The following is a 13,722-nucleotide window of genomic DNA, read 5'->3' as shown; positions in this document are numbered from 1 at the left end:
TTATGCCACCAAGTTATTAATTCATGCAAAATGTTGACAGAAATGCATAACTATCATGCTAAATCCTCTTAAAAACTGAATTTTATCATAGAAAAATAGACTGAAATTATATATGCATGCTATGTACTTGTATACAATGAAAATATTGATCATTTTATTAGTACAATACAATATAGGATAGAATTTCTATAGTTTTTGTTATATATTTTGTGTGCTTCTTGAATTATCTGCACATCATATGACAATAATTCCTTCATAATTTGTGTTGATGCGAGACTCTGTCATTAATAGCCGGGTCGCACTGGATGAAGCCATCAGAGAGAGTCTGAAACAATAGAAAAGGCTGAAATAATGAGGTTACATCACCCTCGCAAATCTTCAGGTTCCTTCTTGACTTTTTGCCGCCCGGATCCTTTTGAACCTCTCTGGAGATCCAGAGGCCCTGAAACACTCACAGGATATTTTTAAACAATTCTCCTATTTGTTGAATTACAAATTCTCTTTTTACCGAGATTATGAAAGTAGAGCAGAGGCCCATTGGGAAAAGCCTTTGGGGGAAACCTGTGTATACACTTCCTTTCTCCCAAAAACTTACAAGAAAGAAAAACATATGAGTCGGGTGATCAGTTATGAGGAAAATGGAGGGACTCGAAAATTTGGATCATGTTGAGTTTTTAGCTAACTTAAAAGAGTTTATATATATAGACAATATTTTTTTTCAACACATTTCTTAACATAATGGTTTTATTAACTCATTTCTAATAACTGATTTATTTTATCTTTGCCATGATGACAGTAAATAATATTTGACTTCTATACAGCTTAAAGTGACATTTAAAGCCATAACTAGGTTAACTAGGCAGGTTAGGGTGATTAGGCAAGGTATTGTATAACGATGGTTTGTTCTGTAGACCATCGAAAACAAATGTAGCTTAAAGGGCCTAATAATATTGACCCTGAAAAGGGTTTTAAAAAATTAAAAACTGCTTTTATTCTATCCAAAATAAAACAAATATGACTTTCTCCAGAAGAAAAAAATATTACCAGAAATACTGTGAAAATTTCCTTGCTCTGTTAAACATCATTTGGAAAATATTTTAAAAAGAAGAAAAAATTCAAAGGGGTCAACTGTATATGACTCTCTACTGTATCTATATTATTGTCAATGATACATTTATGGTAAGTAATTGTAAAAGTAATAAAAAATATTTTAGTTGTTTGATGGGTGTTTAATATTAACATGATTGTTTTATTTATTATTTTCAGTTTTTGCATCATTTCCTGAACAAAATAAAAACATTTAATTTAAAATATATTTATTTTTGTTCAGTTTTTCTTTCTTTTTACAAGAACTGCTTTCATCAAACTAATCATATTACAAATCCATTGCATTTAGTCCTTTAATCCAAGTGACTTACAGTTGAGGAGGCTTTCAGCAATTTAAGATGAGGCAATACACACATGAAGTGCTCATTTATATACGTTAGTTACATTCTACTGTAGCCTTAGATTCTTTTCTAGCCTTTCGTGTTTGTGTCTGCTACTTTTCCATTTTTTTTTTGTTTTATAACCAATGCTGTCTTGCATGACAAATGACATTATTTTTAAAATTGGACTGAGATAGTCTACAGCACAAAGCGCTTAATATTCTTAATATTTTCAGTTTGCGAACAATTTAAAAGTTATGCCTTTTTGCAATATAGGAAATGCATGTCAGAAATGATAGGAAATTTGAAAATTTTCTGTTAATAATATTACTGTAATACAGGCCTGGTGAAAGGGGTTGTTCCTTTTTCTCAAAAAGTGCCCCTTTTTGCAGTTATTCACCTCATTTTTTTTAACTAAGATTAAAATACTGCATTTAAATGACATTTTAAGCACTATTTTTCTCTGGATTAGCTTGTGGGATGGTCATCAACCACACCTTTGTATGTACCAATACATTTCCTAAACATTTAGAATAAAAATAAATATGAAAACAAAATACTTATTTATACTTATTATTTTTAAAATACAAAATGTATCACATATACCCTTAGAAAAAAAGCAATCTGGTAAAGTTTTATATTGTCATTTATTAGGTAAATAACAGACTGGCCAGCACATTGAATTTCCTCAGTGTGAATTTGGTCTTTTGAATAATAAAAAAAAATAAATAAAACTTGTTAAAAAATGTAAATAATAATTATTACTTTAAATTTTTCTATCCTCTCTTGTAAAATAGTACATTAGGATGTTTATAGATAACAAAATAGCCCAATTAGTGCTAGTTCTTCAAAATTACCTTTTGTTGCTTCACACCTTTTGATTGGTCATTTTTTATTTCAAGAATAATGTTCAAGTATTAAAATAAAAGTTACTTGTATATTGTTTTCTCTATTTAATGACAATGTAGGAGATCAGCAGTGAAAGATGACTTCACTTATGTCAGATTGCATTTGGTCTTAAAACCTTCTGTGATTTATTTTTACAATTTATGATGCCATTTGTCGCATTTTCAGTGGTGCATGGGTTCTTTCGAACCACCTAAACTCTCATGCTACGGGCCTGTAATAATAACAACAACAACAACAATATTAATAGTAATTATTATGTGTGTTTATATTTCTATATGTGTGTAGTTTAATTATTTATATTTATCTACTCTAAACACAACAAAAGCTGTAAAAAAATCAATTATTTTATTTTTCTTCAGTAGCTGGGGTACGTGCGGTTGCTAAAATACAGAAATGTACTCTGTGATTCAGTTCAGCAGAAAATTCCTGTAATTTAACATCCGTTATTTTACAGTTAATCTTAGCAATTTAACGTCCATTATTTTAGAGTAAGTTTTTGTAATTTAATGTCCGTTATTTTACAGTAAATTTCTGTAATTTAATGCCAATTATTTTAAAGTAAATTTCTGTAATTTAATGTCAGTTATTTTACAGTAAATTTCTGTGATTTAACATCTGTTATTTTACAGTAAATTTTAGCAATTTAACGTCCATTAATATACAGTAAATTACTGTAATTTAACGGCCGTTATTTTACAGTAAATTTCTGTAATTTAATGTCTGTTATTTTACAGTAAATTTCTGTAATTTAACATCCGTTATTTTACAGTAAATTTTAGCAATTTAATGTCCGTTATTTTAGAGTACATTTTTGTAATTTAATGTCAGTTATTTTACAGTAAATTTCTGTAATTTAATGTCTGTTATTAAACAGTAAATTACTGTAATTTACCGGCCGTTATTTTAAAGTAAATTTCTGTAATTTAACCATCATTATTTTACAGTAATTTTTCGTAGTTTAACGGCTGTTATTTTACAGTAAATTTCCGTTATTTAATGTTCGTTATTTTACAATAAATTTATGTAATTTAATGGTCAAATGTTATCAATTTAATTTTCTTTTCAATTAAATTTTTTTTTATAACTTAATGGTCATTATAATCAATTTATGTTATTTAACTGCCATTATCTTACACTAAATTTTTGTAATAAATTGGCTGTTATTTTACAGTAAATTTCTGATATTTAACAAACGTTATTTTACAATACATTTCTGTCATTTAATGTCTCTTATTTTACAGTAAATTTCTGTTATTTAACAGGCATTATTTTACGTTTTTTTCCAGCACACCAGGTGCTAAAAAATAAGTAAAATAGCTAATTTTTTTACAGTATATCTTGCATATCAAAAACGACCAGATAATTAATTATTCATAGAAATTCAATATGCACACAAAACAAGTGAATGCATCTAAAGTAAATGTTTTTATGTTATTGTGTTTTTTTCAGCATGAAAATGTACACCAATACCATACGTTCAAACAATTCCCCTATTTGTCGAATTACGTCTTGTCTCTTTTTACCGAGATTCCCCTGCTGAAAAATCCAGCTTAAACCAGCCTAGGCTGGTTGGCTGGTTTTAGCTGGTCAACCAGGCTGGTTTTAGAGGGGTTTTGGCCACTTCCAGGCTGGTTTCCAGCCATTTCCAGCCTGGTTTTAGCTGGTCAGGCTGGAAAATGACCAGCTAAAACCAGCTTGACCAGCCTAGCCAGGCTGGGACCCCAGCCAAAACCAGCTATGTCCAGCTTAAACCAGGCTGGTCAAGCTGGTTTTAGCTGGATTTAGCTGGTCATTTTCCAGCCTGACCAGCTAAAACCAGGCTGGAAATGGCTGGAAACCAGCCTGGAAGTGGCCAAAACCCCTCTAAAACCAGCCTGGTCGACCAGCTAAAACCAGCCAACCAGCCTAGGCTGGTTTAAGCTGGATTTTTTAGCAGGGTCTAAAAGTAGAGCAGAGGCCCATTGGGAAAAGCCTTTGGGGGGGAAACCTGTGTATACACTGCCTTTCTCCCAAAAAAATATATAAATAAAAGGAAGAGTGGGGTTAACATTTATGAGGAAATTGAAAGTTAAGGAGACAGACGTACTGTAGGCCAACACTTCTGGAAGCTGGACGGCAATCAATATTGCTGTTTTGGCAGTGATTCTTATCCCTGGCGACACCCTAGAAATGTCACACCGTCCACAATCAAGAGATTCGCCAGAGACTGAAATCTCTAGTGCTTAAGAGACATATTTAGGAGAAACTGTGCTGGGAGTTGAATATTAAAATAGCTTTGCTCATCACATTTATACACAACACCCTTGTGAATCCAGTTAAGGAGGATGAGGCTCCAGTTTATGGCTTTTATTAGTATTTATGATGCATAAAGTGTAGAAACAAGAGCTTGGATCGTTTTATTCGTTCATCTGTTTTGTTTTTAGCAGCTTTGTGTCATATTTGGTTTGTTTTGTTGTTATTTATAGTGTCAGAATCTAGCCGGCACAGCAAATTCATCAGAGTTAAATTCTCGGTGTTGAAGCATTTGAGAGTAAAGTGTTGACGTTAAAGAGTTAGATTTTGATAAATGAATATAATAAGAGTTAGAATTGATTTTATTCAGTGCGAAATCAAGGAGTTATCTTTTCAACACTTGGTGGTGTTATTTCCAACATCCGGTAATTCATGCAGCCCCAGTCACTGAAGAATTTTCCAGACGCCATTTTCCATCTGAGGTTTAGAACAGCAACTGGTGAGTCAAACTACCTAAATGTTGGTATTGTACTGACTTTCTTTAAGGAAATACAGTTGTAAACATGTTGTTAAGTTAATAACTTTAGAATGGAGTGACAATTTTAAACTTCTGCGGTTCATTCATGGTCGTTTGTGTATCTAGCTTAACTGCATTACTATTCACTTCTTTTCAAGAATGTTTTTATATATCACGCATACATAGTGCATAAAACATCAAATGTACATGTTCAACACATTTCTGTCACGCTTACTGCCATTTTGTGCGTTGTTACCCATCTGTAAAATAAAATGGACACTTCTCCTTTAATTCCAAGCAAACTAGCGAGGGAATCCCCGGAGCCGCCTAACGTTAGCCTACTCTGCCCGGATGCTAACGGCAACACAGGACGGTTTCCATAAGCTCTGGAGAGTTTCTAAAACATATCTGGTGAGTAAATGAACATATGCTTAATTGTAAAAGGCTTCCTGACTGAAACAAATGATTGTTTGTTATTCGTGTACGTTAATTTGGTTATTTTAAACACCGAGGCCCTTTTAAACTAGTTCACTCGTGGCCGTCCATATACCGTTAGTTCATAACTTAGACTCGTGTGATAACGTACGCTTGAATTAAATTAAGTGTTGACAACCATTAAAGTCGGAATGTTAACATTAATGTCTTTAAATGACCGCGTTTGCACTTTATCAGGCATTTAACGTTACAGAAGTCTCCCGGAAGTTGCGGGACTAACGTTAACGTTATCCCGCAAATGCACAGAGACTCCCAGATGCCCAAGTAGATGCCCGCAAATGAATGATAATCTCCCGGAAATCGCGCGTCTCCCGCCCGGTCATTAAACACTTTGCACACCCCTCTCCACCGCATCCCTCCCAGCTCTTCAGGTACGTCGCGCGCAAGTCACCCCCACCGCTCTTCAGGTACGTCGCGCTCAACTCACGGTACTCATCTCTCCCGCTACCTCCCGCAAATCAACTCTGTATCCCCCGAAAATGACTTTTCCCAACTCGGGATGTCTGACGTTAGTAAGTTAGGCTATTTCTGTTGTCAGGAACATCTTAGTCAAGCTTTTTCTCCCGCATGATATTGTGCTTAAAACTATAGGCTAAACTTAGCATGTACTGTACACAACATTTCCGTTTTATTAGTGCGTTGTAAACAGCCACCTGTCTGTAAAATGAATAAACTGATTCATATTTGAGCAGCCTAATGATGATACAGGTTTGATTTGTAGATTTATTATCAATAATCAACATCTGAATCAAAAGATATGTGAAAATGTGTGAGGCATACTTTGTGATGTTCATCTCTCTTTTTTATCTGAAGGTTATGCATATGTGTTAGATACTAATGTGTTGTTGTTTTTTAACAGCCACAGTTCTCTGTACAATAACACAAGACCCTGTGACGGTGGCTGATTAGAGACGGATGGTGTATTTCCAGAGTTGGTGAAATGACCAAGCACACCTTCTTGGTCATATGTGGTGATAATAATGAAGGTATGCTTGATAAAGTTCTGTATTTGTTTCACAATAAGCTGAGAGGGTATTAGAGCATTAGAGAATAACAAATGACATGAAGGTGATAAGTTTTGTATTGTGGGTGAACTGTTACTTAAATAATGTTTTGCTCTTTGCTTTGCACTTTTTCTCTTCTGCTTATCCTAATATTTTAGATTATATTTGGACCTGAAACATCTGCTAGACTCCAGTAAAAGTGGCGTCAATACTGGACCTGAAAGGGCCTAACAAGTTGAATCTGGTAAAGAAACACGCACACACACACACACACACACACACGCACGCACACGCTTACAGAAAACTGTAAGTTTATGAATATTTTTTACACTGTGGCCAATATGTTGGGGAAGTCAGCATCACTAAATGATATAAAAGATTTTAAGCTCCTCTAAATTTTGCTCCAAGTGTTGTGTTAAATTCAGGATTCTGGACAGACAGCTGCCTGTTTTTCCAGTTCTAGTCATAGTGGTTAACCTAATTGTTTTTGGAGATCCAACAGTGATGTATGTGTTTTTTCTACTTTTCCACATCCTGTCACCTCAACCAGCTGGGAGAGTCAAGTTGTGGATCATCATGAAGATTTTCAAAAGGTGAGTTTAGATTTCTTGAATGTTTTATTTACTTTAAATGTTCTTTTAAATATATCATAGAATTTGACTGCAATTTGTTTTCAAACATTTTTCTTAGTCATGCTGGAGTCTTGAAGAGTTCATCCTAATGAGCATCACCCTATATCCGTGCATCAGGAACCACCAGACGAGCGATCAGCAGCTACTACTGTACATCGTGATGGATAAAAAGGTCATCCTGTGGCTGGGAAGCACATCTTTCACAGGACATGCTTGATGAGATTTCCTAGCTCCAGTTTGTTTTCACACAAGTTTACAGCATTTATACCTTCATTTAAACTGCTGTGTTTGATATGGAGGACCAAGGAAACACCAGAAGTGAAAGATTTGCACGCCAAGTTGTTTAAAATGTAATTTCAGAAGAAAACTATGCGTTCAGAAGAAAACTATGAGTGACGATATATTGAACTTTCAAATTGCTCTGATGAAACATCAAGTTTGGACATCATATTTTGTTGATACTGTCTGTACTAATAAAACATTTAAAGCATATTTGACATTGTTGCATTTTAAAAATTGAATGAATTGTTGAAGTTGTGAATGTTTTCAAATAAAATGTTTTTTATTTTGTAATTTACAGTCTATTTGACCTTTTTACCATATTTACACTCAAGAGAGTTGAATAAAATAACAATATATGACACCAGGTGGTGTTAAATATAGTTACATTTTTTAACTCTGCCCTGAGTTAAAATTAACCCTTATTTCGGTGTCAATGTGCCAACCCTTTTGAAAGTGTTGATTTAAGTCTGTTTTGAGTGGACCCCATGAGACACTTTCAAAGTGTTGAAATTAACACCCATAGAGTTGTTTTGGGTCCCCATATTTTGCTGTGTAGTCTGATTGTGTGTGGTATTGTGTATTTAAGTAAGTGTAGGCTTAAAATCAGTAATAATGGGAGTGCTTTGGAGATCAGCATGCGCTTGTGTGTTCTTATAAATAAAATTGCGACAGCAAATTTACATACTATAGAATAGACTTTGCAAATAAGCATTGTGTCACTCTTTCCATCTAAAGACAACAATTAGATTTACTGGAATGGGAAAAGCATATAAAACATTGGCGAATAAAGCACTGTTTACATCCAATGATTCAAAGAGAACACAATTCTCACTTCCATATTCCAAGTGAAAATTCCTAAATGACATTTAACAGAGCAAGGGATTTTTCACAGTATTTACTATAATAGTTTTTTTTTTTTGCGGTGAAAGTCTTATTTTTTGTTTTATTTCAGCTAGAATAAAAGCAGTTTTTTTTAAACCATTTTAAGATCAAAATGATTAACCCCTTTAATTATTATTTATAGCTTAGCATAGATCATTGAATCAAATTAGACCGTAAGCATCTCACTCAAAAATGATCAAAGAGTTTCGATAATTTTCCAATTTAAAGCTTTTGTACAGTTGAAGTCAGAATTATTAGCCCCCCCGTTTATTTTTTCCCCAATATCTGTTTAACAGAAATATTTTTTCAACACATTTATAAACATAATAGTTTTATTAACTCATTTCTAATAACTGATTTCTTTTATCTTTGCTATGATGATGATACACAATATTTGACTAGACATTTTTCTAGAAACTTCAATACAGCTTAAAGTGACATTTTAAGGCTTAACTAGGTTAACTAGGCAGGTTAGGTAGTTAGGCAAGTTATTATATAACGATGGTTCATTCTGTAGACTATCGAAAAATAAATTTGCTTAAAGGGGCTAATAATTTTCTCCTTTATATGAATGTAAAAATTCAAAACTGCTTTTTTTATAGTCAAAATAAAACAAATAAGACTTTCTTTAAAAGAAGAAATATTGTCAGACATACTGTAAAAAAAATTCCTTGCTCTGTTAAACATAATTTGGGAAATATGTAAAAAAGAAAAAAATAAAAATTCAAAAGGGGGCTAATAATTCTGACTTTAACTGTATATATTGATTAATTAATTTGGGGCAATAGGGCCTGTGGACCTTTAATTATTATTAATATTTTTTATTATTATTATTATTAATCTTTATATAGTTACTTCTTAGAAACAAAAATCATTTGAAAATAATTTGGTAAATATGTGTCTCCATAATAGATTATACACAGTTGTTTTTTTTAAGCTTTTTCAGTGCATTTTCTTGTAATTTCCATTATGCGTTTTTAATTTTGCAATTAGTCTAAAATACCCACAACAATAGGTGGATGGAAACATAACTACTGTATATAAAATAAGCATCAGCAATATTATGTATCTACTATTTATATTTTTCATTTTTTAGTTTCACACTTATACTGTCATTACCGTTGCAGTTTAATTGAATCTGTTATTTGTCACTTCTTGGTCATTTTATAAAATTTGCTTTGCAATTTCTGTGTGAAAATTGCTTCAATGTCAAACTCAAATCATTTGATGCATGTTTTCTTACAACTGAAAAGCAGACTCAATAAAAATCTTTTTAAGCAATCTTTTTATTGTAAAAAAAGTCATTACCTTTGCACATCATTACCGCCTGAAAGTATATTAAAAATTCACAACATTCGCAAATTCTGCTTGAAGTTTGATCAATGGCAACTTTTTTTTTTCCCATGGTGTATGATAAATGTTTTAAGGCGCTTCAGGTGAATAGGTTAAAAACGTTAATAAAAATATGATCATCATATACGTCCCCAACTGATTGATTTCATAAAGAATTGCACACACTTTTTCGCATAACAGGTATTATAAAATGTTGAATTCAAATATGCAGATAAAGCATTATTTAATTAAATATGTGATTATTCGCATACATTTGTATCACAAAATACTTTTTTGTTGTCATAATATATTCACTATTTGTTTATTTTACCTTTTTTAATCAGATTATAATTCAGAAAATACTTTGATCAGCCAGGAAATAAATACACTTTTAAAACTTTTTGTAGAATAAAATGTATATCCCTCTATGAAAACCTTCAGAATACAGATATGAAGTTTGGTCTCTGGAAAGCTGCTGAAGTTAAGGTTCATTACTCATTTTGAGAGAACAGCCTTTATAATTGAACTCTAAAGAGACAAATCAATCAAGTATAACAAAATAAACAGTTAAAAGTGTATTTTGGATGTTCACTTTACTGAAAAAACTAATGACCAAAATGCTTCAAAAACATGGTTTTTGCCTGCAGCATTATTGCCTATAAATAAAACGAGTATGTCTGTGTTTGTGTTCCCCAGGTTTGCGGCAGGTAAAAGTGAGGTGTCCTGTTAATCACATCCAGTGTCTCGGGACCCGCAGATGTGTTCATTTCAGTAAACTTTGCGATGGAGTTCGAGACTGTGAAGACGGATACGACGAGGGTGTTCACTGCCGCGGTGAGCCCTCATCTATTTCACATCTGGCTATAAGACCGAATAGATTTGCATATTGTGTTTGAATTTAGGGTTGTGTTATGAATTTTTTTGACATTTCTGTTTTTCTGTTGTTCATCGTAACCAGGACACCATGATAGATCAACTCGACTTTTATGGATAGATAGTACTTTTAGCTTAGCTTAGCATAGATCATTGAGTCAGATTAGACCGTTACCATCTCTCTCAAAAAAAGACCTAAATAATTTTCCTGTTTAAAGCTTGGCTCTTGTAATATAACTATGCCTGCTTCAGCCATGGTACGGCAGCAAAGTTGCTTGATTATTACGCCAGAATGAAAATATCGTTGTCAGGCATATTGGCCTTAAAAATATCGACTTTATTTTTCGACGGAAGTTATTTTACATTATGTAAATCCAGAATTTTTGTCCAATTTTTGAAAGAGATGCTAAGGGACTAATCCGATTCAATGGTCTATGCTAAGCTAAACTAAATCTTACTGGATTCAAAAATTTTAACAGCAGAGCGTTTCTTCAACATGTAATACTAAACAAAAACTATTATTATCAGAATTTACTGTAAAAATACACTAAAATCTTATTAATTTAACTATGATTTATATCCCCCAATTCAGGTCAGGCATGTAACACAATAATCATTTGATAGTATTTAAAAATAAAACCCCAAAATAGTATATAAGTGCAAACCAATTTACTAACACTTTCATTCCTAAACTGTCAGTAAACATAATTATAATGTTTTTCATTATTGATAAACAATTTTTATAAATTGTAATACTATTTAATTCGAATATAGTAGACGTTAAAGGTGTTTTTCGTAAATAAAAAAATAAACGCTGTATGTATATAGGATAGTGCAAGCACACTTCTTTTCTTGTCCATTTTTAAACCCTTCTCTGACCCTTTTAATTAAGATTTTTTTAATGCAAATCTTTTAGATGAAAGTGTTAAAGTTCAAAACAAGCAATTTTTCGTTGCTTAGTTTCAACATATTATTCAGTTCAGAAAGTTTTCAGTGAATTCTTTCATCTTAAAAGATGAAAAGATGATCCTTTAATTGTTCAAATGATGTGTTTAAGTTTATTCAGATAATTATGAAACTTTCTCTTTTTCCCAGTTTTTAGTGCTACACATGCATGCACAAAAAGATTAAACTATGATTAATGGAGTGTTTTACATATTATTTCTGTCTCTCTAATTCAAGGTGTTCATGTTTAATTCAACTCATTTTTTGTGAAGTGTACTGTCAATTTTGGAGTTATAAATTAGTATAAATTACCACCTTAACACAAAAAAACATACCCTTTCTTTAAAGAGCTTTGAAAAAAATGAGAATTAGAATATAATAAGAAATGAATAAACTAAGATTATTGAAGTGTTTTACAAGCTATTTTAGTTTGTACTTCAAGTGTTTTTACTTAATTTCATGTGAAATTAACTAGCAAATACTTTGATCTATTATCCTTTGATCTATTGATCTATCTCTTATTTCCTAAATGTTTAATTATGTTTGAAGAAATAAACCCAAAGCAAATTGAGCAAAATGTGAAACATTTACTTTTTTATATATATATAATGTATTAGATATATATATAAAAAAAATTAATTAATTGTTCATTGCTGGCTCCTATTATTTGAAAAGTTTGCTCTAAAAAATATTTTTTCTTCATATTTGTTTCATCCATTTTCTCCCAATTTAATTATATTTACAATATAAAAAATAAATCAATTAGTGTTTTTTTTTTCTTTATTATTATTATTGTGCTGTCAACAATCATATGTAGTCATTTTGGCTGCTTCCATAAATATTTCTGTGAACTCTTTTACCCTAAAAAATCATGTTTATTTGTTCAAATTATTAATTTGGTAAGCTTATTGGGATAATTATCACCCTTTAGAAGAAGATGTAATGAGATTTAGTAGTTTTTAGTGATGTACACTCACTGTAAAAACTAATAATAATGAAAAAGATATTTTTTTTCTGATTTAGTTCTCTTATAAAAACTATATTTGAGGAGTTCCGATGCAAAAACCTGTGCTGTCTGGAAATTCAATCGAATTTAGTCGAAAATAAATTTTCTCAGCCTTCTTTGTTTGTTTGTTTATTTATTTTAATTTAAAGACCATAGAAATTACTTATTTAAAAAAAAAAAAAAGAAATTACTGAACCTGCACACACAGATGTATGCGGGAGTGAATGAACATGACCACATGCAGTGCTGCAGTACTGCGCCGCACAGCACAAAATGGTCTAATACAAGAAAGACATGACCAGCAGGGGGCAGTTATGTAATTTAGTGAACATACTGAACTGATATACTGTTGCAGACAGAGCATGTGAGTGGAGCTAAGCGGTGTGAAGCATTCACTCCACGGTCGTGCGCTCCACTCAGTCGTTAACTGCCCAAAGCAAGCGATCTGTTAACATTCCACTCACACCCGCTGGTAAACCATTACCGCTCAGATCCCGCTCCAACATAAAATTTCTCTAGTAGGCTAACTCTAATTTTTTATAACAAAAAAATCATAAATAACTTTTCTTAAATTAAAGCAGGCTGATAAAATACTTTTCAAAGTGGCATTCTTTCTTGTGCTTTTTTTCTTTGTGTGTTTTATAGCTTATTTATTTAGACAGCTGTGTGTGTTATCTTATATATATATATAGTTTAACTGGCGGTTAGTGTATTTTAAACTACGGAGCTCTGAACACAATTCGAATTACAAATTTGCTTCCACAACCCCATCTTATTAATGCATATCCTTGTTTTAGTTAATGTTATACTTAGAAAAATAATTATGAAATCGAACAATTTGTTGCTTGATTAGTCCTACTAAGTCTATGAAACGAGAACCCTGATAAAAATGCTAAATTCAAAAGAAAATTACAGATGGCATTTATAACTTGTTTCCACTGAGTGGTGTGGGTCGGTATGGGTCACCCTTGTCAGGCTTACGTTTCAAGGGTACCAGTGGAACCCTTTTGGTGGGCGTGGTGTACGTCAGAAAGGTTATTCTCGCTCGAGAAAATGTCTACAGTAAAACCCAATGGGTCATTCACATATCTTATGAGAAGCACTTCTCACAAAACAGATGATTTATACACATAAATACCTCTGTATAAATGTATATTATTAACCTTTCCATGAACATGATTTGATT

The 13,722-nt window shown here is 32.2% G+C and overlaps 2 protein-coding genes across 3 annotated transcripts in view; one reads left to right on the top strand and one right to left on the bottom strand.

Moving 5' to 3' along the window:
- Nucleotides 1-13,722, bottom strand: part of LOC147831535 (uncharacterized) — a 600,059-nt gene that overhangs the window by 219,861 nt on the left and 366,476 nt on the right. The window lies entirely within an intron of this gene.
- Nucleotides 1-13,722, top strand: part of lrp1ba (low density lipoprotein receptor-related protein 1Ba) — a 458,912-nt gene that overhangs the window by 85,628 nt on the left and 359,562 nt on the right. For both annotated transcript variants that reach the window (XM_087304094.1, XM_087304093.1), the window contains exon 3: nt 10,409-10,546. In XM_087304094.1, the coding sequence (XP_087160220.1) occupies nt 10,409-10,546 (138 nt within the window). The remainder of the gene's footprint in view (nt 1-10,408; nt 10,547-13,722) is intronic.

This window comes from Danio rerio, chromosome 22 (genome assembly GCF_052040795.2).
Source record: "Danio rerio strain M-AB ecotype USA chromosome 22, GRCz13ab, whole genome shotgun sequence".
Classification (NCBI taxonomy): domain Eukaryota; kingdom Metazoa; phylum Chordata; class Actinopteri; order Cypriniformes; family Danionidae; genus Danio; species Danio rerio.
The sequence above is the reverse complement of the archived record's forward strand: the minus strand, read 5'-3'. Positions and strand labels throughout refer to the sequence as shown.